The sequence below is a fragment of the Dendronephthya gigantea genome, unplaced genomic scaffold, assembly GCF_004324835.1.
Source record: "Dendronephthya gigantea isolate DGI-Jeju-01 unplaced genomic scaffold, DenGig_1.0 000171F, whole genome shotgun sequence".
Classification (NCBI taxonomy): domain Eukaryota; kingdom Metazoa; phylum Cnidaria; class Anthozoa; order Malacalcyonacea; family Nephtheidae; genus Dendronephthya; species Dendronephthya gigantea.
Genome location: NW_021163181.1, coordinates 137,444 through 164,344, shown reverse-complemented (window position 1 = coordinate 164,344; position 26,901 = coordinate 137,444). Strand labels below are relative to the sequence as shown.

The window sequence follows — 26,901 nt, the reverse complement described above, 5'->3', positions numbered from 1 at the left end:
AGTTATTCCATTTCCTAATGCTTATTTTTTTAAATCAAGTGTCGTTTACACCAGCTGGGTTAAAAAGAACTTGCACTTTAAACTTTCTCACGTTTACTTGTTTAGGCGATTTGGTGGTGAAATACTCCTCGGGATGTTGCCGTTTGCTTGTCTCGCTCTCTGGCCAATTTTCGTGCTTACGTTTTCTATTGCCACCATCTTGTAGGATCATATTATTTCCGTAAGGTTCTTCCCCGATGTCAAGCAAACCATCGTCATTATTCCAATCTGCGAAAAATTGATCGCGTTGCTCGTCCGTCCAATGACTCATGAGATCTTCGACAACATCTGAGTTTGAGTTTCCGTCTCTCGGCGAAGATCTTCAGCCATAGCGTTTGTCCAAAATATGACTCGCTGTTGATGAAAAGCTCCTTTATGCTCATCTGTAAACACAAACAACTGCTGAAGAAAATCAAGCTCACTGTCTCACAACTTCTCATCATGTCTAACATGTTAATGTAGAAGACGAAGTGAGAATGTAAGTACAGTACATAGACTAGTAAAAAAATGGTAAAACATAATATACAAAACTTACCGTTTCAGACATGAAAACGCTGAGGGAATATATCACAATACAAAAGACCACTGTATTAACTGTCTGAACACGAATCAGTGAGAACATCAGACTTGATGACAGTACGTATGAAACACAATATTTGTACCAAGTTTTGTCACCATGCAAAGCGCTCACCAGAAGCGCGACCTCATTAGTCACGCGACTCTATTTTGATGCTAGTTGGTAGCGCGTTCTGACTAGTAGAGCGACTCTAATGTAATGTTAATTGGTGAGCGCAACCTGATTAGTAGCGCTACTTGGTGGGCTACTTAGTTGCGCTACCTAATTTGTAATTCGATTAATAATTGAAATATTGCTTGGTGGTGCTATTGAACACATTATACAGTACATCGAATGTATGTTGGCGCTATACAAAGGACCACCAATTTTGCAAAAGAATATAAACCAAATGATCGATTCCAATTTAAATAGGGAAATTGAAATTATATCTTTAGATCGCTTGAGGTAACTAGTCTGATTATGGGATGAGAGCCATTTTATTAAAATGTATTGTCAGTTGACGAGTCATTTATCATCATGCCTCGAAAGTGTAAAGATTGTCCTTTCTGTGGTACGAAAAATTTATCCAACCATTTAGCAGGTAATGAAATTGTGTTATGCACACCCTATAATTATCTGGGTAGCGCTACTCGGTAGCACTACTCGGTGGCGCTGCTCAGTGGCGCTACTCAGTGACACTACTTAGTGGCGCCATTGGCAGCTTGCGGCATCCCTTGCATTAGGGTTAGAGCGTCCCGTAGGAGACTGAAATCAAATAAATTATTATTATTTCCACTGTCGGAAAAGCAATTCAGAAGAAAGATCAAAGCAAACCACGAGCACGTGTTTACTGCCGTTCCACGGAACATAGATCAACAGCTTGTTCAGTCGTCGCTACACCAGCTGACAGAAGAAAGATACTAACACAGAGGAAGCTATGCTATAATTGCACCAGGGGGTCACACCGAGCAGCCGAATGTAGAAGTATAACTGTCTATTAGAACTGTGGCAAAAAAAAACATTTTACGTCAATATGCATGCGACTCTGAAAACAAACACGAGATTTTGAGGTCGGAACAACAGGATGGCGAGAACAAAGTGATGTATCCAGTTGTGTTGCCTGAGGTAGACGGTGTCAAGACGCGAGCCTTACTCGATACTGGGGCTGGGAGCTCGTATGCCTCCGCCAAAGTAATCAGTGCACTTCAAAAACCACCCACCGAAGTCAAGTGTCAAGACCAAACGGATAGAGATGATGCTCGGGACAACTACGACCAAAGTGGAAATCTACAATGTCAAGATCAGCAGTAGATGGTGATTTCTCCATGGACATCAATATAACTAAAGTGGACAAACCCCAATTGATGCACTTAACCCAAATTATGAAACGTTATTGAAAAACCATTCACATCTCAATAGAGTTCGAATCAATGATGTTGACATCAACCCTCATCTACCCGTGCATGTAGTACTTGGCGCCAGCAAGAATGCGGCAATAAAAACGAAGACTGCACCAAGAATTAGGTCACCAGGTCAAGAAGACCTTGCTCGGTTGGACAATCATGTCTCCAGGTCAAGAGGTAGATTCCACACTACTATTACTTACCAGCTCAAAGCGTGTCGACTTTGAGCAGCTTTGTAGTCTGGATGTTCTCGGATTAACTGACTCTCCGGCAGAAGAGCAAGTGTACCAAGAGTTCAAAGAACAATTGAGACGGAGTCGGAGGGGTGGTACGAAACTGGGCTCCCTTGGAAGGGCACCACACAGAACTGCCCACTAACAAGGCTGGAAGTGAAGACTACGGCAGCTGGTAAAGAAACACGACTATGACAACAATTATGCACCATATGACGACGTCATTCAAGAGCAGATAAAGGAGAGGTGGGGTCACCCCAGCAGAGGTGATCGGAAATGAATTCTACCTTCCAGATAAAGCAATAATAAAACAAAAAGCAGAAAGTTCGAGAATGAGAGTGGTTTATGATGCCTCAGCTAAAGAACGAGGAGACCAGCCATCCCTGAATGATTGCCTACAGCCTGGTCCGCTATTACAGAACTTACTGTGAACAGTACTTGTATGATCACGAATTTATCCAGTCGCGATCACCGGAGATTTGCAGAAAGCATTTTTGCAAATCCGAATTCGCGGGAGGCAGAGCGTGATTCTGTGAGATTCCACGGGCAACCACCTGTACAATCGAACATTAAAGTTTATCGTTTCAACACCTCACACTGTGGAAAGACCGGTATCCAGAGTTCGTTGAAAAAGTACGCAAGAGTGTGTATATGTGGATGACTGGCTGTCGGGTGGCGCTACGGTTGAAGAAGCACAAACGAAGAAGTCTAAAGCAAAGGAAATCTTCGAAGATGCAACGTTCAATCTCTACAAGTGGCATAGCAACGAGAAGAAGTTAGAGAAGAACGATGAAGTAAATGTCGATAATGGTGAGGTCTCGTACGCCAAACAACATGCAGTTGGGTACCACATCATCTGAAACTAAGCTGCTTGGCCTCACTTGTTTCCTCACTTGGGATAAAGAGAATGATACATTGAGAATTGAATTCCCAAAGGGAGCAACAGAGCAAACCAAGAGAGAAGTCCTATCAACCTTAGCCAAAGTATATATGACCCGCGCGGGTTAGTCTCCCCAACAAGATTATCTGGAAAGCTTATCTTCCGTGACATAAGTGATGAGAGATTCGCCTGGGATACCGAGCTGCCTAACCCACTGCGAATAGCATGGAACAAATGGTACAACAATCTGCCAACATCGGCGGTGACCTTCCCCAGATCAAGTAAACTCCTCCAACAACCAATCAAGGAAGTAACCTTACACGGCCGCATTTGGAGATGCAAGTGGGAAGGGTATCTGCTGGGTCGTTTACGCCGTGGTAAAGCAGGAAGACGGGGTAGCGCAAAATATTGTAACAGCAAAGTCTCGTTTGGCCAAATGTGGTCTCACAATACCGAGATTAGAATTGGTAGCAGGTCACATGGCCGCCAACCTGATTATCAATGTCCAGCAAGCATTTCAAAAGATCATTACAGCAGACTTCCACTGTTGGTTGGACAGTACGGTGGCGCTGTTTTGGATCCTCGGTTCAGGCGAATAAAAAAAGTTTGTCTCAAACCGAGTGAACAAGATCCGCGCGACAACACTCAACCATCACGTGGCACCATGTTCCGACGTCAGAAAATCCCGTGGCCTTGGGAAGACGTGGAGGGAGTGTGGTAGAAGTGGAGCTTTGGAGGCTTGGACCTCGTTGGTTGGCAGACCCAGATCAATGGCCTCCAGATATCACTCTGGGATCCAGTGCTTGTAGCAACACTGAGGCAAAGATCGTTCGGAATATCCTCACTGTAGCCGCGTCTGTAAAGGACTCGTTCGATGAGTTACTATCCAAACATGAACTTTGGAAAAGTTTGCGTATCGGAGCTTGGGTCCAAAGATTTATAACCAACTCCAGAGCGACTGCAGAAGACAGACGGTCGGGCCAACTGACCACAAGTGAAATAGAGAACCACAAGCTTTGGTGGATTAAACGAGTCCAGCAGTGAAGCACGGACCACACCCAAGTTCGAGAAGGATCAACAACAGTTAAACTTGCAGCTCAACCCGCAACAGCTTTTAGAATGTCGAGGCTGACTCGAGGGGGGGGATACCCCGTGTACTTGTTAGACGATCATCCCTTCACAAGACAGTTGGTTCATCAAGCGCATCTGGAGACCTTACATTGAGGAGTCGTACTCACCATGACAAAGTTGAGAGAACATTATTGGATACCACGACTCCGACGTCTGGTGAAGAAAGTACGAGGGAAGTGTTGGGGATGCAAGAGATTCCGAACTAGAGCATTCCAATCACCACAACCCGGTACTTACCAGGAACCAGAACAGCGGCGACACCCCTTACCAAGTCATAGGAGTTGATTTCGCAGGTCCGATATTGTACCGATCCAAGTCCAACGCAGAAAAGAAATCTTATTTTGCATTGTATGGCTGCAGCCTAACCTGAGGAGTGTTCCTAGACCTGCTGCCGTCGTTGGACTTAGAAGAGTTCATTGTCAGTCTAAACGATTTATAGCCCGTCGTGGGAGACCCAAGCTGATATACTCGGATAATGACAGTGTCTTTAAAGCGGCGGCGAAGTGGTTCAAAGAAGCCAAGGAGAGTGAGAAGTTCAACAATTATCTGGTCTAACAGTCGATAAAATGGAAGTTCAATTCAAGTAGAGCGCCTTGGTGGGGCTGTCAATTTGAACACCTCATTCGGCTGTTCAAGAACGCCTTTTCGGGCTGCTCAAGAAGACCGTTGGCAACGCAACCCTTAATTGGCCGGAACTCGAAGAACTCGTCCTCGATGCGGAAATTAAATAATAGACCATTGAGCTACCTATAGAGGACGTCATCTAACTACCTCAACTTACACCAAACTAGTACTCGATGTTAGGTATCAACTAGAATGATCTACCGAAACTAGACCCATGGCAGATTCCCGACAAGGATCTTAAGAAAAGAGCAAGGTATCTTGCACGGTGCAAGGAGATGGTTTTGAAGCGGTGGTCTAAGGAATATGTACGTGCCCTTAGAGAACAACATAGAAGAGTGGGAGGTGAACAGACCCCACATCCCACGATTCACTGCATGAAAAACCGCGTATTCACAGGTGAATACGTGCGAATATGAGTTCGAATATGGTCCATATTCACACGTATTCACAGATATTCACTGTGAATATCCTCGGAATATTGGGGGTATTCCGATGTGAATACCTGTGAATAAAACACACCGCGTATTCTGACCTAGAATACCTTCGAATACTCTGTGAATATTTTTCAAGACCTAGTATTCACACTTCGGCATAGAAAATGTGATTGTACGCATGAATACGGGATAATCAACGAGTTATATTGTGTAAATATTGCAGGAAATGCGTTTATATACCACGGAATAGGCAAAGGTTGTTTCAGTTCAATGCCGGTGTCAACTGTTATCCAGCATTTCTTCTCATCACGGTCACAAATTGAAATTGCACTTGATTTGTTTAGACAATAAAGACAATAAATGTTACCAAACGCACGATGATTTTTATTTGATTAATTTTTTTTGCTGCCGCAGGGATGTCGAGTATCGTATATCCTCAGTCGATGAGCGCTGAGTAGCCTCGTAAGTCGTAAAAAAGCTGTATAAAAAGAGAAATATCCATCAATTTCTTTAATTACCTGTGTAAAAGAAGTTATATATAAAAAAAATACTTTTATTTTTGCTTGGATACGTAAACACATGGGTAGAAAGTTGATGATTCTGTATCGTCAAAAGCATCCGTAATATATACAGTTCAGTGTTGGGAAATCGTAGGAAATTTCCTTTGGGAAATTTCCTCTTCGACATGTTAGTGACAATTTTTGCGCCAAGGAATTGCGGCGAAATTGCGAATAAATGGCGAAATTCGGAGGTCGTATAACAATAACAGGTAAGTTATTTAATAATAACAAGAGTTATGTCATACTATAGTCCTGAAACAACACAACACAACAACAATAGTGCGAGGCCAACGCTTTTACGGCTGGGCTCATCACTTTTTTTGTTTTTATTAATATAAATAGATTACGATTGTGTTTATTGTAGCTAATTTGTACACAGCTAACTGTACCTGCTTGTAAATAAATAAATTGTATGATGGTTTTCATCAATCCTACCTCCATCACACACTAATTATAGTAGGTACAAATGTTTGCCATTTCAAAGCCATACTCAATACAAACAAAATTTAAAAGTTTGCCAATACTGAAAAGGGACATTACTTTCTTACCTACCACAAATATTCAGAAAGCTGCTGTAATCATAACTTTAACATAACATAACCCTTAGATAGACGTTTCAAGATGCATTGAAATGAGGTGCATTGGTGCATTTCATGAGGGTTTTTTATATTTTAGGCAAAATTTATATATTATAGATATATATATTGTTATATAATTGTCACAGAATAGCTAATGATTGATTGCCAAAAGATTGAAATCTTAACAATCAGCTGCCCAAAGACAGAAATCTTAACAGCTTAGAAATCAAAGCCAGACTGTGTTTTTTAGTTATATATAATACATATTTTTTAACAAAATAATGGCCTATATTTTTCCTTTTAGCATATATGAATTATATTTACACTAATATTTACCACAGAATAGCTATTGAACTGGTTGCCAAAAGATAGGAATCTTAACAACCAGCTGCCCAAAGACAGAAATCTTAACAGCTTAGAAGTTCATGCTAGACTGTGTTTTTAAGTGAAGCCTTTTAACATTGCCCTCATCATAATTTATAACTGAGACTGTTTACTGATTTGTTTGCAATTACTTTTCCGTACATAAATTATAATCACAATACTTAAAAATATACCATTAAAGTGTAGATGAGTTTACTACAGCTTCTCGATGTTTGCATACTAGGAGTAGCTATGTGTATATACAGCTTTAAGTTCATGGAAGAATTTGTTTCCATTTTTACCCTAATTGATTAGCTTCCAAATTATATGAATGGTGTGTACATTGTACATTGTACATATACATTCTCCTAGGAATATTATAATTTCATTACACTGCATAAATTCTATGCACAACAATAAAAACAAATGGCCATGCATGCAACATCAGCTTTTACTATTATCATTAACCTTTCGGATAATAATCTATTATAGCTTAAGAAAGTTTGCTATGTATTTTGTTCAATAATTGCTTTAAGGTGGTTTTAATTGTTTTTAGCCATCAGGGGTTGCAAGATTGAGAAAATTCCCAAAAGAGTTGGCCTTAACTTTGCTAAAGATGAAGAGGATTTTTCACCCAGTGAAAGAAGTTCCTGATTCATTATCTGCTCACCTATAGTTTTTAATATCTTACCAAGTAAAAAAACATCACTTGCTTTGCTCAACAATTTACTATTAAGTATAATTTCTGACATACTCCAGGAGCAATGTTTCATATATACTAAAACAACATTGCTTATAAATTAACAATCAGCTGATGAAAGATTGAAAATCATAACAGCTTAGTAGAAGTTCATGATAGGCTGTTTTTGCTACATATTTTGAACAATTTGTGATGTTCCAATAATATTTTATAAAATGTGAAATGTTGTAACCTATCACATGTACATGATTTGTTAAGGACTGTATAAAATTTAAATAATTGACTGAAATCTTAGTATTGCATTTGATCAACCTTGATAAAACACATTAACTGTGGATAAACCTACCATTGCAATGTGTATGACTGCTATGCAAATTAACATGGCAACCTAAAGATTATGCATGTTTGTTCATATTGATATTTTCCTTAATGGACAGACTTGAGGGACAATAAATGCCTAAACATTCGCACAGGCTGCGAACGCATAACCCATTAACCTCTTATCACCAGGTAATTTGTTAATAAAATGTTGAGATTACTCCCAACATGGTCCTAGGGTATAGTCTATAGGCCGGCTATTGAATTCAGCTGCACGATATTTAGTCACTCACCGAAGAGGTCCCTTACGCACAAACAGTATATGCGTTTTCGGTTTTGAACAATAAAAATCCTTGAAATACGGTTAATATTCGTTATCATTTTACACGTATTAGCGAACATAAGGTGCTGTGGAAATCGCGCCATGCAATCTCATTTCTATTTCGCGCATTTTCTTCATCAGACTTCGTGGGAATCGTAGCATACAAATACTCGCCGGCATGCTCTTTAACTGCGACCAGAGTTTCCAGACTTTACCAAGCCCTTGGCATCCTTGACTCTCTTCCCTTATTTGTAAGCGCCAAAAAGATTTCTTACAGCCACAAACGCACGATCTCCTCGTTCAATGTTTATTAAACTCGAAAGCGCGCTTTTTGGTTTTTGCGCCAAATTATTTATAAAATTCCACTTCAATTTTTCACCATTCAAAATAAAGTTTAAAAATGTCAGCTGATGAATTTATTTTGTGGAAACACGGATTAAGTGAGAAGTGAGATATTCCAAGTGTGAATATTGGTCAGAATACGCGGCATATTCACGGCGTATTCACACTTAGAATACTGAAGAATACGATGCCGTATTCACACTAATATTCCATGTCGGAATACGCTTGCAATATGTGTTTTATTCACACCCGTATTCACATGTGAATACCTTAGAATACGGCGCTTTTCATGCAGTGTTGGAGACGTTGTAATCATTAGAGGAGATGCGAAGAACCGTCATTACTGGAAACTAGGAGTCGTCGAGGGATCCATCGAAGGAAAATCCGGGAACCAAAGGTCAAAACCAACAACGGTATCCTAGAAAGGGCGACACAACATCTCAGCCCTCTAGAATTATCGTACGACCGCCCTCGACCTACAACCCCGCCGCAACAGAGTTCACCCCAAAACCACGCAGAGTCGTGGCGATTGCTGCAGGTTTACGAATTCAGTACATCATCGATACACAAAAAGTGAATAACTTTTAAGAGAAAGAAAACACTGCGCGTTACTGAACGTATTAAAATCTAAGTTAACATATAGGAAGTGTGTCCGGACTCCGGAGGTAGTGTGACTGGAAGTGCATGCAAGATAAAAATACAGTTTTGGTTGCTTGCTTGAACGTTGCTTGCCAATTCTGCTAGACTCGTAATATAGTAAAGACATCATGACCCTGAACCCCACCCATGCAGACGAAAACAAAACTCTACAGCTATGAGATTAATCATTAGAGAAATTAACAATTTTGAGAGATCAGATATGTAAATTTGACAACGACGAAACTTTTGTTCCATTAAAAACCATGGACCGATAGACGTTTCTTACACTTACTTTTTTAAGATTCGTTACTAATGAGTAACCTAAAAGACCTAAAAGGTATTATTACATTCTTTGATTCTAACATATGTATAGAAGTAAATGGTTAGACTTGATATAATAATAATACAAATTCCGCATTTTGAATTTCAACTTTTTTGAGACCCTGTATTACAATGGTTTTTGAATACTTCTTGTAATATAAGTACTTTGACTGATCACATTGATATGTTTGGACGGCACACTGAGGTATATATTAGGCATGCCAAGCGTTATCATTACTTGGCTTTCTGCCCACCTCCATCTACAGTCTTGCTGACACCGCATTTTCTTCAGGAAATGTTCTGGCTTTCTTTAATATCAAAATTTTCCCGCTGAAACTGCGTTTCGGCAGCCCGTTTAACACGTACCTCTATTGAACATGTTGCCTGTTTGTAGCCTCCCGAAGTTTTGAGCAGGCAAAATATTTTGAAATTGCGTGACCGCGAGTAGGCCATTGAATCGAACATCATAACAGTGGAATTGTTTTGACAACAGCCTATAAAATACACAAGATAATTTCCCGAAGTCCGGATGGGGGCAATAATATATAGCATAGAATGCATAGACTGATTAATATATCATGATGTATATATTGTATATTTCATACATCCTTATAACCCTAATTCCTAAAAATTGTTTTTCTAATCTATTCCGCCTACGAGGCAGTCTTTCGACAGAAACCCTGTATTTCCACGCAACATGAAGTTTATTATTTTATTCGTTGAGATTCGGGGGAATTAATTTTTCGCATAGATACATCTATGATTTTTCCGTCTCCAGTGTGTCTCCAGTCCAATCATTTGATTGTGATGTCACGATACACCCCCAATTATCCCCATGCCCAAATTAGGAACATGTTCGATGTGGCAGCTGTTTCAAATTCAAGCCTTTTGTTTGCTTCGTTGCTAGGCAACAGTGGATTGTGGGTAAATAGGTACGGGCCGCCATTTGCATTCGTTCGGCAAAGAAAAGATTAACAAGGGCTTAATATTCGTTGCTCACGCGTAAACAGCTCAAGATGATGGGAAGATCGAACTATTAACAGGTAAGGGAGTGTTTTAAATCTATTATATGTAGCCATCTTTTGGATTTAACAAATTTCTAGTTTCCTACGCGGTGCGTTATTTTGCTTCACAATACGTATCCATGACAAATAGATGAATATTATACGTAGCTTGCTGGCTGTTATGTCGAAGGTTTGAGGTTCTCTAAAGTATCTTTCTCACGGTTTACTTTAGCAATGGCTTGGCTTTCATCTTTGGTTCAAATATATTTCTATTGTGAGCCGATTTTGAGTCGAATGAAGGGAATAAGTTTGTCGAAATATTGATCGCACGTTGTCAAGTTTGTAGTCGTTCCTCCATAAACAAACGACATGAAGCGATATCAGACTATTAAAAATCTTGGCGACGGCACTTATGGCTCTGTCACGTTGGCAAGGAATTGTGAAACAGGCGAAAATGTGGCAATAAAACGGTGAGAATACGCTTCTTGTGATTAATAATTATTAATTACTATCAGTAATGTATGCCATTGTGGCCATATAAATGTTGTTCCTTTTGTTGCTTCATACAATGTACCTCTTTACGGTCAATGGGTGTATATGATTTTATCACTCAATTGTTGGCATCTGTATTACTATGATCATTGTCTGCAACATTGAGATTCTGCAACAGTCTGTTGTATTATTTCATTATATTGATTTCAACATGCAGCAAATGTAATTGCAAGCTTTCTTTCACAGTGGTATTGACACTATATTTTAGTGCTTTTGACATAAAATTAAGATTGAGTTCTGTATCAACTGTTTTTAAGTTTGTTTAGTTGTGTTAGACCTGTATAGTGGTAACAAAGGACCTAACAAAAGAGTCTTTCACTGCATCTATGGTTTCAAATTGTTTTGTGCAGAAGGTTGCATGATTAGAATACACAAAGTTTAGCACCCTGATGGATTTTTGATAGTCTTGTTTCTGACAAAATAACAGCTAAATTTTTGACAATTGCCATCTTGCAGTGAGTGCATTAAAATAAATAGGAAATACAATTTTAATATGTATGGATGACATCCATTAAAAAGATCTAAAGGTTATCAATAATTTAAATCTTCGATGAGTCTCCTATTTTTGTTCATCTGTTGGAAACGGCATCATTTTCCACAAGATGTTTTATTCTTTGTTATGTGTGCATCAGAATATCCATTGAATCGTAGTTAAGCTTGTAAGACCTATAGGTTTGAACTTCATTTTTGTAGCTAAAATAGAATTAAGCAGACAAGGGAATCTAGAGCTGTTAGAACATGTAACCTAAGGCCTACATGCTAGTGAAGATTTTTTAGACGAAGCCTAAAGGTCTAGCCTAGTGTAAATGCCCTTATTCCAAAGGAATTTAAGCATCTCCCTCTGAGTGTGACATTATCTATCTAACAGTCGATCAAAGGTTCCTACAGAAGTGAGAAATACTTTTTCATTGTAAACTATTTTTTCATTATCAATGTTTTTATACAATTATGTATTACATTTAACTGCATCCCAACTGCAGCATCATTGCTAAGGATGAATGGTTGCTAGGGAAAACATTGTGGGTTTATTTTACTACAAAGCCTCAATGTTTTTGTTTTAATTATCTAAGCTGATTAGCATAAAGTTGGTTAATCTTGATTGGATCATCAGGTGTGAGAACCTGCTGCAGATACTTTTTTAGAAACATCAAAGATTCATGTGAAAATGCATATACAATAGCAGTGTTTTTATATGCAGACTGTCTTACACAGATACAAGTGGCAAAATAATATTTAAAATTATATTGGCAAACAAATTGAATCTCTAAGAGAAATTGAGAATTTGGCTTCCCTTCACTTAATTCCCTTTGAAAACTAAGATACTTTGTGTCATATTGTTGATTTAGTAAAAAAATGCTTAGTAAGAGTTGTCGCTATCAAACTTTTAACACTTGGCTCTAGTCAGTATAGCTGACTATTCTTCATGCTGTCAACAAAAAAAAATGATCCACACCTATTGCACACTATAAGAATATATTTTCTGTATTAGAATATGTTCGTTCTGTTTTTCGATTCACTTATAGAGCACATTTGAGAGTCTGGTAGCTGGTTAACTTATGTTACTATTGAAATTAAGCCATGACCAGGGCAATTAACACATACAGAAAGTAGCTCATGTCAAAAACTTTTAAAGTCTGTGGCAAAGTGTGTGGCAAGCAAATTGTCTTTGACAAATTTTCCTTGACAAGTTTTACGATAATTAATGTGAGTACAATATTTTACGATAATATGAGCCATGATAAAATGAGTATACCACCGAGTCTCAATTAAAACAAACAGAAATTGAAAAACTTCAAAAACCCGCTCGATTGGCTCTGAGATTGCTGCGCTGTTCCCTAGAGGTTGCCTTGTCAAGTTTTTTTTTGTTGAAAAGCTGGCATGACTAGCCTGCTCGCAGACTGAAGGACTAGCTTTTGAACAAGGCTGCTTGTCAAGGAAAACTTGCCTTACAGACACGGGGCATAAAAAGAGGTAAATTCGTCTGTTTTGTAAAAGTGGCCTATATATTTGGCTGTTGCATTTCATTTTCAAGTGACTTAGCCAATTATACAGCTTTCGTTTGCGTACTCGCGATCGACGTTGCTACGTATTTTATTCACAAGAATATTTTTTCTTGTACCAGTTCATATAGCTAGCATTTAATGATCTCACAGATCGACGAGGCTGACCCCGAGTAGAGAAGTTAACTCGCGCGCGATACTACAGCATTTAACTAGGTCTTGGCCGCTGCCGATCGGTAGCGAACGAAGCGATCGAGCTAGACGATGCGAACGAGGTTGCTGATGCGATCGTGTTAAGTCAGGGAATGCGAGCGTTCTTTAAGACTTGCTAAATTTCGACACTTTTAACAGGAACATCTGGAGCTAAACGGTACTCTCTCCATCCCGAGATCACGCAGTCACACGCGATTCACTGCGGTGAATCCGTGGAGTGAAGAAGAAATAAACACACAATAAACACACAATAAACACGTCCAAGGCATGCCACGAAAAAACTTACCGAATCCCAGAAACTCACCTACTCGGAGCCGCGAAAATGTCCAATAAAACTAGAACAAAAGAAAACAGAACAAACTCCGGCAAAAGGGGATAAGGACTTGTTAACCAAAAACGGGGAGGGGGACCTGAAGGGGAAGGGTGGGAGTTGACAAACGCACAAGTAAAGGGTAGGAGCTAAGCAAGTCATATTTATACTAACAGTAGGAGATAATACCGTGGGGCCAACGCCCGGTCCCGTGACAATAACAACATCTCTTCGACATTTCCTTTATTATGAATAATAAGTACATTAAAAATTAATCACACTCATTTATTCTTGTTATAATACTTGACAGCAATACACTCAGCATGCAATATCTATTTTTTATATCCGCTATCGTTGCTGTTGAAAAAAAAAATTGCATCGCAATTAAGCCTTCATATTAATAATCTTTAGGTATCAAAGTGCATAGAACCTACAGTATATGTTTTCCAAAACAGAGCTATTAGTGGAAGTAATGCATTTATAATGCAGTTCTGTTATGTTCGCGAATTGGCAAGTTTTCAGTTTTGGCGGAAAATTTCCCGGGTGTCTTAACGCAGTTATGACTCAAAAGTTCCAATAACACCTTGTTACTTCAAAAGGTTAACTTTAGCCTTTCCTATATTGTAGTTTGAACGAAACAATATTGTAATACAATCTATATTGTAATATGTTAATTAGTCTGGTAATAAAGCAACGCCCCGTTGCAGCTGTACTCGGCTTTTTTATATCTTCCCGCGTATAAATGGGTACTCTTAGCATGTGGCTTAAGGATTTCGTGTGTGAATAGAGTTTTTGATCCTGCCCAAATCGAGACTAGATTGAGACTAGATTGAGCCAAATATATCTGATTACTATATCCCTCCAACTTTAATATTTATTTTAGCGTGTTTATTTCGATGATTAGCTTATTGTGAAAATGAATTGAACTTTGGCGATTTTTAATGTACAAAACAGCATAACTCATAAACCTATCATTACAAGTCTGCATGTTGACATCTGTTAACCACACATTTCCGTGTGTTTTATTAACTTTGAAAGTGGGCAAAATGATACGTCGGTTTGAATATAGCAGGGACAGAAACGTCGAGAAATATTTTGTTTACCACATTTTGGGCAAAATGATAGTTCAACCACTTGTCTAAGCGCCTATAGCAAAGCGACGGAAGCCGTTTTTAAAATCAATATTGTTGTACATTAAAGAATTTAATTTAGTGAGCTCCGAAAAGGATGAACAAAACGCTGAAATTTCTTTTTTAATTTTCAGGATGAAAAGAAAATATTATTCCTGGGACGAGTGCGTTAACTTACGTGAAGTAAAGGTACTGGAATAATATAGGATATATAGAGGGATATTAATTGAGGGGAACTACGATATATTTAATACCCCACTGCGCCCTTGCGACTGATGTCATAGCTCGTATTTGTAGATTTCTGACGAAATAAATAATGTCACTGATCATTGTTTGTTTTGTATAGTCTTTGCGAAAACTAAATCATGCAAATGTTGTAAAACTGAAAGAAGTGATCAGAGAAAATGACCAACTGTATTTTGTCTTTGAATACATGAGAGAGAATCTCTATCAGATGATCAAAAATAGGTAAGGAAATTGTCATTTCGATGTCTACTTTGTGATAGATGAAGTAGTTTTCGTGCAAAAGTTTTGTCTTCTGGGAGTGCTTCATGATTTTGCTGATACTGTTTTCAAGATTACAGTCGTATAGCTATTTCAGTAAGAAAACTATCAGCTTTATTTTCGTTTACTTTATCTTTGTTTTATTCAAGGGATCGGTATTTGCCAGAGCAAACTGTGAGAAATATCATGTATCAGATCCTACAAGGGATAACCTTCATGCATAAACACGGTATGTATTTATTTGTACCGCTAATCAAGTTCTCTTTGTCATTAGAGTAGATTGTTGGTATAGTGTACTAAACAAGGCATATAGTGTAATTTGCAAACCAGACAAATCTGTCGCCAAGGATATGCATGTATCCAAGATGGCGGGGTGCATGTGCCGCCATTGTTAAAAAGATATGGAATGTTTAATGTCGAAGATCGATAAGTCACATCGTGAAGTGATTTTGCGATATAGCTAGGGTACTGAATGTGTTTTTGAAATAAATAAAATTTGTCATCGGTATCATTAAGATAACTTGTTTGTGGACTTTCCTTTTTCCGCATGTGAATGGTAATTTTTAAACGAGCGATACTAATATCCTTCTAGGTTATTTTCACCGAGATATCAAACCTGAGAATTTGTTATGCAGTGGCCCGGAGCAAGTGAAGATCGCTGATTTTGGTTTGGCGAGAGAAATCAGGTCAAGACCACCCTTTACTGACTACGTCTCGACAAGATGGTAGGCCGTTGAATACTTCATAACGTAATTCATGTATTATCATCTTGAACATGTTGAAAATACGGTGCAGATGGCACGCGTACCGGAAAGCGCTCAAAATGCCACCGCACACTAGAAGACTTTGCAGAGGCCGGTTTTATCAAGCCCGTTGAGCTTAAACGGAGGATAAGTTGAAAATATAGAAAGCAAGTCTCCAAGCGAACTAAAAGTTTTTAACTTTAATACAAAGATACTGTTTAGAACTATATATTCAGTGCATAATATTCAAGTTGAGTCATTCAAGTGAGATGTAAGAGTGATATTTAATTTTGACTTATCCACCGTTTAAGCTAAACGGGCTTGATACAAGAGAAACGGACTTGGTACAAGAGAAACGGGCTTGATACAAGAGAAACGGGCTTGAAAGGCTAACAGCTTAAATACACATAAAAACGAACACCAGGTATCACACAGTACAGTATTTTTCAGTAAGAATAAAGACTTAAAGCAAACGATATAGAACTTAAATTTTAGCAGAAACAAGTTTCGTTAAGGTAGAAGGATTTAAACATGGGTCCCGTCGGTAGGATGGAGTAAAAGAGCAATATTTTACACATTTATCACGGAATGAAACTAAAATTTTCCGACATAAATACACCAATAGTTTTTACAACTACACATATTGCATGCCGTTCACATAACATGTTTGAAAATGTTATTTATCTTTGGGTTATACATTATTTAAGCTAATCCGGCTTCGTACAACCGCCCCCTTGAATCGAATAGCAAAATTTTCCATACACTTCAGTATTTCAAATGCAAAACTGGTACCTTAAAATCTTAAACAGTTATACCCATAGTCTATGAAGACAGCCTAATATTAGCATTATTTAGAAACGTTGGACTGTTTTCTCGTTAAATTAAACCTTTGGGCGATATAAAGTGTACCTTTCGGCATGGAAATTTTGGAGGATCCTCAAACACGATTTTTGTTCGAATTTTCTACTCCTTGATGTATTTGACGAGCGCGCGTTTCCAGCTATTATCAACAGTTTATTTTAAATCGGTTTCATTCAAACATAAGGCTTGATTATGAGGTGATATTTCCGATCTCGGCATTCATAAGGTTCTACGTCATCACAAAAACCAACCTTACGGTCGACACTTGCTCGTTATAAGACTTGTGTTTTGTTTCCCATGTAGAGCAACTATTTATATATTTGACTCAGCATATTATCTCTCTAGGTATCGAGCGCCCGAGGTTCTGTTGAGATCAACCAACTACAGTTCTCCTATTGACATCTGGGCGTGTGGTTGCATAATGGCCGAAATTTACACATTGCGACCTCTTTTTCCCGGTAACAGCGAAATAGATGAAATTTATAAAATTTGTTCTGTGCTTGGAACTCCATCCAAGGTAAGAAATATTCAGAGTGAGCGAAAACACATCATAAACCCACTATTTGTGTTTTGTAAAAAACTCCTGTGTATATATAAGAGTGACTTTGAAATGAAGTCGAAAACCTACCTTAATTCAATTTTTTTAATGAGATCATTTCTTCACATTCCTAAACTGTCTTGTGCATAGTTATAAGCCCCGTTTACACTACAGTTAATTTATCGGCACGGCACGGCTAAAATTGGTACCCGTGCCCAATTTTATTAGTGTTCAGGCTACCAAAACAAAGGCCGAGCATAGATGAAATGGGTATGGGTACCCATTTTAGCCGTGCCGTGCCATTAAATCGAGTGTAGTGTAAACGGGGCTATAGTTGATTATTCTTATCTGTAGCGTGTGTGTATCTATTTCTATTTTGCAGTATGAACGTTCGTTTCCTCTACTATGATTTTTTTGTGTAGGACGACTGGAGCGAGGGATATAAACTTGCTGCTGCCATGAATTTCAAGTTTCCAACGATGGTAAGTTGACACTGACAAGAAACGTCTTTTGGAAGACAGAGTTGTCTAACTATTGCGATAGCTATTTTCATTTTTATTGGTACATCTTAATAGACTTTTAGGCCCAATTTCCCCATGAAATCGTTGATATTTTCATGCAACAGTCCCCATGTGAATTTTATAACTCAGCTACATTTTCCCTTCGAATACACACTGCGTCAATTATGTATCACTTTGTCCGAACGACCCTTCGCTATTTCGCCCAGGCGTGGTAAAAACCACTATGGTACAAAAATAATCCAAGGTCGCTTTGCTGAAACTTGTTTTTCGATAATCGCCTACTAATAGTTCCATTAAATCTTGCATTAAACAACACTAATTCTTCTCGTGTATCATCAGGTGACCACGCCGCTTCGTCAAATCATTCCAAATGCAAGCACGGAAGGCATCCAACTCATCAAAGATATGCTATTGTGGAACCCACAGAAGCGACCGAACGCGGCCCAATCCTTGCGATATCCTTTCTTCATGGTCGGAGTTGATCTTCCCCAAACCAAAGTGAACGCTCAGCGCGGCTCGGCCAAGAAACCGGACGATATTCGGAGAATCAGCGATGCTGGAAAACCAGTTAAACCTCTCACGAAAAAACCTAGTGGTTTCTTCGACGATTATGATTTTGACGGGCACGCTAAAGAGAATCGGAATTTACAAGAACCCGTGAACAACGGGTCTATACGACGGGTCAGTGACTCCGGAAAGCCCGTTAAACCGCTGCTGAAAAAGAAAACCAGCGCAATTTTTGACGATTTTGACATCGATAACTTGAAAGATGGCTTGCAACAATCCTACCGGGGTAAAATATCCGATGGGGCCAAAGGATCCCTATCGTCGGCGAAGAACGAGAACAATGCCCGGGGGAACCCGGTTAAAAACGTGGAATCCGATAGCCTTTTGGAGTATGGCATTTCGAACCTCAATAAATCTCATCACAACGGAAAACGATTCGGCGGTAGAGCGGATGACGGAGATACGAGAAAGGAAGCATCAAAAACGACAAAGTTGCCGTATTTAGATAATGTTCCGGATAAAAATAAGCATTTCTCAAAGGAGAATCGTGCGCCTGAGCAGTCTAATAGACATCATACGAATGATAACAACAATTACAGTGTTGCAGGCGGCAAGGTCGATATGAATTCAGAGAAGAATTCGAGTGTTTTTGGAGGAGAAAGACGGAAGTGGAAGGGGCCTGCCGCCGCAAAAAGATCCAGTCAAGATGATGATCTTGAGAACCTCATGAACGAGATTGAGAGTTCAACTTATAATAACAGCAAACCTGGAGCAAAGGTTAGTTTGCTTTACACGCACTGTTTATGATCACATTTTCATTTCTGCTTTGGGGGTTCTTAAAATGTTTAAGGGAGGAATGGAAGAATGTGGTTTTACCCTGTATAAGTTACATTGCTTCTCTATTGGTTTTATCTAATATACAAAGGTATTGTATACCTTTTCCAATATATTTTATGTTTGATAATCCAAAGTTATACTCTAATATCTAATAAGATATTTACTCTGATAAATGTTCCAATATTCAACAACTTTCATCCAACTTGTGTACCGAAGTTGCATGTATCTTTTAGACAATTTCAATGTTTACATGCGCGTACGTACGTACGATAACGCAACAATGCGAAACATCGATAACCCTTGTTGCTAATGTTTGTATTATTTATCAACTTGTGTTTTATTTCGCGTGTAATAATTTACCTCTTTATTAAACCTAGGTTCCACCCACGAAACGACGTGAGACGCGAGACACTTTCGAAAAGTAAGTAGTTAAAATAGTGTATAAATTGTTAATATGTGCAGAATTTTATGTAAACGCGAAACGGTAGTGAAATTCCTGTTAGTCACAACGAATTAAATACAGTAAGAAAACCAATCAACTGGCGCTTAGGGTCTTTCTACCTGCAGTGACACAGGGACAGTGCAGTAGGCGGTAGAGTTTTCAATAACGACCTATTTATACGTCTTATTCACTTTAAAGCAATCTTGGGCCGTTGAAAGACGGTGATTCAAATCGTCGCAATCCTCCAAGCGCCAAGGAACATTATATGAAACAAGCGAGATACTTCCCAGGGCAGAGTCCTGCAGCGGCTAACAAAATGCCTGCGAGTAAAAAATCGTCGGTCGGCATGGGTTTAAACGCTTCCTACCTTCCCTCGTTCCATAATGGACAGTCCAGACTAGGAGGAGGTTATGGTATTGGTGGAACTTCCGGTAGCTCCGTTGGTGAGTTCACAAGCAAAATTTTCCCTCAAATATTAAATAACCATGTCCTGTAATGGTCTATCCGATGTGTTTTTTCCCCTTTCTATTACTGTCCCTGCCCACACGGATGAATTTTTTTCAAGAAAATATACATATTTATTCCCCCCTGAGAAGAATATCACAAAATTCCAAAACACTTTCATTTTATTAGCCATAAGATAAACATGCAATATTATCTTCTCCAGGTGTTGGAGGGTACTGGAAACCTACATTATCACGACAGCCAAGTGGTCCAGTGTATCAACCGCCAGGGGCTGCTAAACCTGGCAAGGTTGGAGGAGCTGTTCACGGCCGAACGGACTGGAGCCTAAAGTAAGTAACCTCAATTTGGGTAACCATATTACTTTCCAAAATATCATTATTTCTTCCATCTTAACTCTATCCTACTGTACCTTTAACCCCAATACTGGTTCAAATCTTAGTCGTACTGAGTCCGGTTTACACTTACAATTTTTGCTGCGCGATTTTCTTCTTTTGAAAGATGTGAAAGAGTAAATTAGTTACTGATGTTTAAGAAAGAGCTCTTATACCGGGTGTCCCAGAAAAAAGTACTCCGGTTTGATTCATAATAGCTTCTAAACTAGCTAAGCTATTAAACTGAAATAACTTTCACTAGATGGAGGGAAGCCTGACTTAGATTTTGATATATTACAGTTGTATTTTACTTACAAATTTACGGAGATATCAATGTTCAAATTTGGTGGCATATTTCTGGATGTGTCTAAATTATGCAAAAAATGCCGTATCAAATAATTTTATTAATCAAGCTTTTCTCAACTGAAACATGCACTATTAGCAGTAAATAATGCAATATGCGATTTTTTTCTTTGGGGATACCTTAAGCAGCAAATTTGAATATATATCACACGAACAGCAACCGCAGAATTTAGAAGAGCTTCGCAACTAAATCGTAACAGCATGCCGTAATCTAGAACAACGAATGATCCATGACTCCTTCAACGCAATGGTCTCACAGGTTATGCAGTGCATTCGTGTTGGGGGACACGCGATTCCGAACGAATAAATCTTCCTTGTTTTCTGTAACTAATAAACTTCGTTTCATAATAAACAATTTGTCAAGTGTCATTTATTTACTGCTAATAGTGCATGTTTCAGTTGAGAAAAGCTTGATTAATATTTGATACGGCGTTTTTTGCAAAATTTAGACACATCCAGAAATATGCTACCAATTTTGAACATTCATATCTCCGTTAATTTTAAGTAAAATACAACTGTAATATATCAAAATCTAAGTTAGTCTTTCCTCTATCTAGTGAAAGTCATTTCAGTTTAATAGCTTACTCAATAGCTAGTTTAGAAGTTATTATGAATCAAACTGGAGTACTTTTTTCTGGGACACCCAGTACATCAGAGCATTCGCAAGCAACTAATTACTCATTCACATCTGTCAAAAGAGGAAAATCGCAGGTGTAAACGGGCCTTTACTGGCTTCCATATTTTTTAAGTCCATAATTCACAAGTATACTATCCATTTCGTACATCAAAATCCTATCATTTTCCAAAATCCAATGCCATATCTTCTGTATTCAGACCAAGCCAGTAAACAGTAATAAAAGTGAAATTATCCTTTCGGGGTGGTGGTATAGCTAGAACGGGTAATTTAACGTTCTGCGATGTTGGAAACTAAAGTCTACGGCAATTTTAGGCGACCCTTCCTCCAAATTACCCCTTTCACCCATGAAAGGCTCTCCAAGTGACTTTAATATATCTTATTTTTCTCTAGGTACGGTGGTGGAAGATAAGATTCGACCTGTAATAAAATTTTAACACACATTTCAAGTGACATTCTCAGAATTCGCCACACTTGCAAACTTCGAGAAACTCTGTTCAACAAAAGAGTCAGCGTTTAACTCGTCGCGGGTCGTATAGCAGACAGAATATATTTAAATCCTATTTATTTCAGAGTCGAAATGGACGCGCGTGATGTACATAATAAAGGCTAAACTAGAACTGCACATGTAAATATATTGTTATATAAAACGCCAAGCGTTCATTCAAAGGAGTTGTATAGTTTTAATAGGTTTTTTGAGATTTTAGGCCATTATTAGCGATCTCTAATTTTTGGGGTGGTGGGGGAGGTATTTTGTGACAAAAATGCCTAAATCTGTCGAAATTGCCTGAGTTATCTCCACTCCTCGTACCCCTGTCATAAAGTAGGAACGATACTTTGTTTCACAAGTGGTTACCCTCTTCTTCCGTCCTGGCTTACAAAAGAATGATCAAATGAAGATCTTCCTATGCTCCACTTCGCAGTGCCAGTTTGAAAGGGATTATCAACTGAATATTGCTCTTTTTTCTATTCTTAAATCCTGTTTAAAGATTATCAAATGAACAATGGACGACTTGCGCTTTAGACTAACTTTTGATCGAAGTAACTAGAGGAAAATAAATCACCCCAGCTAGAAAGATCTTACTTAAATTAGTAAAACTGCCAAGTTTGGCTGCGAAATTTTGTAAAATACGGAAGATATAGCCATGCGAAGTTGGCAAATTTTGTATACTTCTGTATTACGTGCGGAAATGTGTAACTAATTTAGTTACAAACTTCCGGTCGTAATACAAAAGTATACAAAAATCGACAGCTTCGCATGGGTATATTTTCCGTATTTTACAAAAATTCGCAGTCAAACTTGGCAGTTTTAATTACTTATTTTAGTAAGCTCTTTCAGAAAATGTCCTTTTAATCGCCGAGGTAAGAAATTAGTCTAAAGCGCAAGTCGTCCATTGTCCCATTCTCTCGTCGAACCTTTTTAGCGACAGTCTCTGTTTTGTTAAAGGCACCGTTTACACGGTACCGGACGAGTTTAGAATAGGTCCTACATTAGTCCTTTTCGGTTTTTCGTTTACACGAGAACAGTAAAGTCGAACAAATTTGAGACCCATAACAGGACGAATTCGATTCGCGGCCCAAATCAGGTTCAGCTTTTGACTCGATCAGTAAATTGGCGAAGAGTCTACGAAATGTAAATGTGAGACACGTCCATGGAGTGCAATGACGAAAAGTTTCGTAGTTGCAAATATACATCTTTCAAAAGTAGAATTGTGTCGCCAGCTGTATAAATAATTGCACCGTGTAACAGGGCTATAGAGAGGTTAAGATACCCCGGTTTCGGTATATGGGTACGGGTAGCCATATTTTGCTCATTGGAATTTCTTGTTTGCACGTTTCAAGATACAAATAATGCTTACCTCAACAGGCTAAACTCTACTACTAGAGAAGAATTGTCGAGTTACTGAGAAACACTGATGGAAACTCATTGAACAAAATAAGGCTACGCGTACCCGTACACCGGAACCTGGGTACCTTAATCATCACCCAGACCCGCCGAAGAAGTTGATCCAGTTTCTCTCTGTCCATCTCACTCTGAACCTAAGGTAGGAATGTTTACTAGTAAGGTACTCCATAGCATCATTTTATTATATATAACAGATCAAATTTAGATATATTAACAACTTGCGTCTAAAATAGTTCCTTTGGTCTATTTAAATTCTAACATCGTTATTCAAGTAGCTACTTTGAATTTAAAATTTGCTGCATGCAGAGTAACTCATTTTGACTATCGCTGAACAAGAAGCCATTTAATCAAAAAGATAAACTTGGGAGAACATGCTATACTCATCGATTCCAGTATGCAAAGGATTGTGATTGTAAATCATTGCAACATTTTCTTCCTTTTGGGATGAAAATCGATTCTTGCTTAACCTTGCTTCTTGAACGAAGAAATTGGAAAAATATTGACTCAATTCAATTGATTCTTGAAAGTGTGGAATAGCTTTTTCGGACGCCCATTCAAAGGCAGGCTTTTCTGGGTGCCATTGTGTCGAATAAAACGGGTATTTTCTTGCTTCCATTGTCGATACAAATTCCACTCCTCGTCGATCGATATTTGTCGTAAGAACTCTGTAAAAATCTTTCAACTCTTTGCTCTCTTGAAATAATTTGATGGGAAACGAGAATATATGAAAATGCGAGGTGATTAAAGTTCCATTGAATATTCTCAGCCGTTCTTGGGGAATATCTCGGAATAGCTTGCTGTCACGGTAGTTTTCTGGGAGATTTAGAGGTGCCGTCATGTTTTGAGAGTCGGTCGGAACACGGTCATCTGTGTTTCCATTCACCAGCATCGCCAGGATATGGTGTCCAAGACACATGCCCATTATTGGAAAATAACCTCCTTCGTCGTACGTCGCTTTAGCCAGCTCGAATATTGTCCTCGAAACGTTAGTGTAACCTGACGTCAACATATTTACTTTTCCACCGGGAAAAACAGCACCATTGATAGAGTAAAATAACTTTTTAGTCTCGTCCTCTGTTAGATTATTGAAGATTGGGACCACACGCGCACCCGATGCTTCTAGAAACTTCACGTACGATGCCGGAATGTATATTTTGCCAAGAGCTTCAAACGACATGTTGAAAGTTGATTGCGCCATCACTCCTATTATCGGCCTTTCTGTTTCAATTTGGCGTCCGGTGCCGTTACCAAAGGCGAAACTAAAACAAAACAATATAAATTTGGCAAAAAATAACCTCATCTCTCTTCTCATCTTAACAAAATCGACTTTATGCACGACATGTACAGTAAAATGTACTTCAAAAAAATATTTTTGAAGAATGAGATTTATTTCCAAGAAATATTTTTGAAGAATGAGATTTATTTCCAAGAATTCGGCGCAGGTGGCATGCAAGTGGTCGTTTTATAGACTGCAAATTTCTGTGAGATGGTACGGGTATTTTTGCCACGGAAATATAAAACATATGATAGTAAGTTGATTTAAAAGCAGTACGTTAGTAAGCCAAGGAAAAGTGGGGAAAACCTATGATATCGATCGAGAGGCTATTAATTTTAATTTTGCTTTATTTTATGCTTTAAACCTTTCCGGTTGGTCCTAATGTTGTGAGTCATAGAAGTGACCGTTGCTTAAATTGAATATCTCTGCAAGTATTTACGCTTAAGATGCCGGAATACCACCAAACGATAGCGCTTGAAGAGGTCATATAAATATAGTATATTCAAATCAGCAGATAGTTATAAGCCGCACTTGGCTTGCGTTGTTATCTCAAATTACTTGCCCATAGGAACAATATACTTTCCAAATTCCATATTTCTCAATTTATTTTGTTCTCTGTTGGCTTTAGACTGTCTTAATTTTGCCTATTATCATTCTGTTATAACTTCGATGTATTTTTGGATTAGGATGTGCAAAAAAATCGGAGAAATAGCCATTTTAAGGCCCCGTCCACACGATGCCGGAAGAATTTGAAAACGCAAGAATATTCTTACGGTTACGCGTATCGTCCACACGTATCCGGCGTTTTCGCCCACTGAAAACGGAAGAATCTGAAAACGCTCTCCAGAGTGGAAGAATTTAAAAACGACGGCTAAGCGGATACATGTGGACAGCTTTGCCGGATAAATTTGAAAACGATGACGCCTGTTTCAAGTCTACTGGCTTTTGCTTAACTTTATGTTGCTATATTAGCCTCAAATAAGTCTTATTTAGGTTATTTTCATGGTGAGAAAAATCTTCGGCAATTCTAATAGCATTTGCGGAAGTATTTTACGAGAGAAACATGTCCAAAATGTATGGTTATACACAAATTCGTATGCACGAAATGCATTTAACAAATACTCAACAACAATAATTATGAGTTTGTGCTTGTCGTCTGTCCAAACAAAGTCCTCATTCTTGTTTTTCACTTTGTATTTGGTAGATTTTTGCTTTGAATTCGACATCCAACGGATCCAACCTGTGACATGCGGGTGGAAAACATGAAGGTGTATTGCGGGATCAAATAACTTTAGCGTTTTCGGGTCGTTTTTGTGCAGGTTTTTGTGTTTACGTGTGGACGCGGATAAATATTTTAACGGATATTTTTGCGTTTTCATATTCTTCCGGCATCGTGTAGACAGGGCCTAAGATCTAAGCGATGAGCCTTGATGAGCGTTGCTAAGCGCGTGCTTAGTGCTTGCTCAGAATAATGTTTTTCTGACGCGGTTCAAAAATGTGACAAAAGTCTGTGTTGCCCACCACCTAGTCAGTTTTTCGGCTTTTTTGCCCGAAATTTTGGGGGAATCTTTTTATTATTGTGAAATGCTTGCCGTGAGCGATGCGATAATACATACCATGACGCAGATTATAAATGTTTATGTAAAAAATCGGCAAAAATCGTCTAAAAGCATGATTTTGAAGCTAAATATAGAAATATCCTAGAAATATCAACTAAATCACTGTAACCAGGTTTTGTTTTCGTTTTGGGCAATATTCTAAGGATTAGGCTGCTTTGAGGTATAATATCGAAAAATAGCTAAATCGCATGCATTTTAAATATCATAGCGAATTTGAAACATATAGAACTAAAAAAAACATCTATCTACTGAGGACTATGTCTTCTTTTAAATGGTTTAATTTTTATTAAAATCGGCCAAGTATTTGCACAGAAAATGCAAGTTAAAGTGAGCCAACCATTTTTAAAGGTCATCTGATCAGATGACAAAGAGTTAAGTGAATTTTCTACATTATATAAGAAGGGCTCGATCATGTTTTGACACAAAGATACTTTTTTACAGTAAGCTTATCTTAAACAAGGTTTATAAAAGCTCTTTGTTCAAATGAAAATTGTTTGTCAGTCTTGAAGTCAACACAACACAGCCGTCAAACACATCTCTTCACGTTTATTTAGATGTACAACACTGGGGATGTTTTAACGATTGGATACAAGGTATTTATAAAATAACTATATAGGCCAGTACATAGGCTTTCATGTTTGTCTAAGGCTTCAATAAAGTGA

General features: G+C 38.4%; 2 protein-coding genes across 2 annotated transcripts; one reads left to right on the top strand and one right to left on the bottom strand.

The window, feature by feature from the left end:
• Window positions 1-10,369: 10,369 nt before the first annotated feature.
• On the top strand, window positions 10,370-22,105 carry LOC114537973 (serine/threonine-protein kinase MAK-like). Its single transcript, XM_028559087.1, has 13 exons — window positions 10,370-10,486; window positions 10,680-10,917; window positions 14,787-14,841; window positions 14,999-15,120; window positions 15,306-15,385; window positions 15,749-15,881; window positions 17,106-17,277; window positions 17,721-17,780; window positions 18,159-19,103; window positions 19,541-19,584; window positions 19,804-20,048; window positions 20,273-20,399; window positions 21,832-22,105. The coding sequence occupies exons 2-13, from the start codon at window positions 10,817-10,819 to the stop codon at window positions 21,848-21,850; spliced, it is 2,103 nt and encodes a 700-aa protein (XP_028414888.1). The 5' UTR covers window positions 10,370-10,486; window positions 10,680-10,816; the 3' UTR covers window positions 21,851-22,105.
• Window positions 22,106-23,687: 1,582 nt separating this feature from the next.
• LOC114537983 (gamma-glutamyl hydrolase-like) lies at window positions 23,688-24,542 on the bottom strand. The gene has a single exon (XM_028559096.1). It carries the CDS (start codon window positions 24,540-24,542, stop codon window positions 23,688-23,690), a length of 855 nt encoding a protein of 284 aa, XP_028414897.1.
• Between the last annotated feature and the right edge of the window lie 2,359 nt (window positions 24,543-26,901).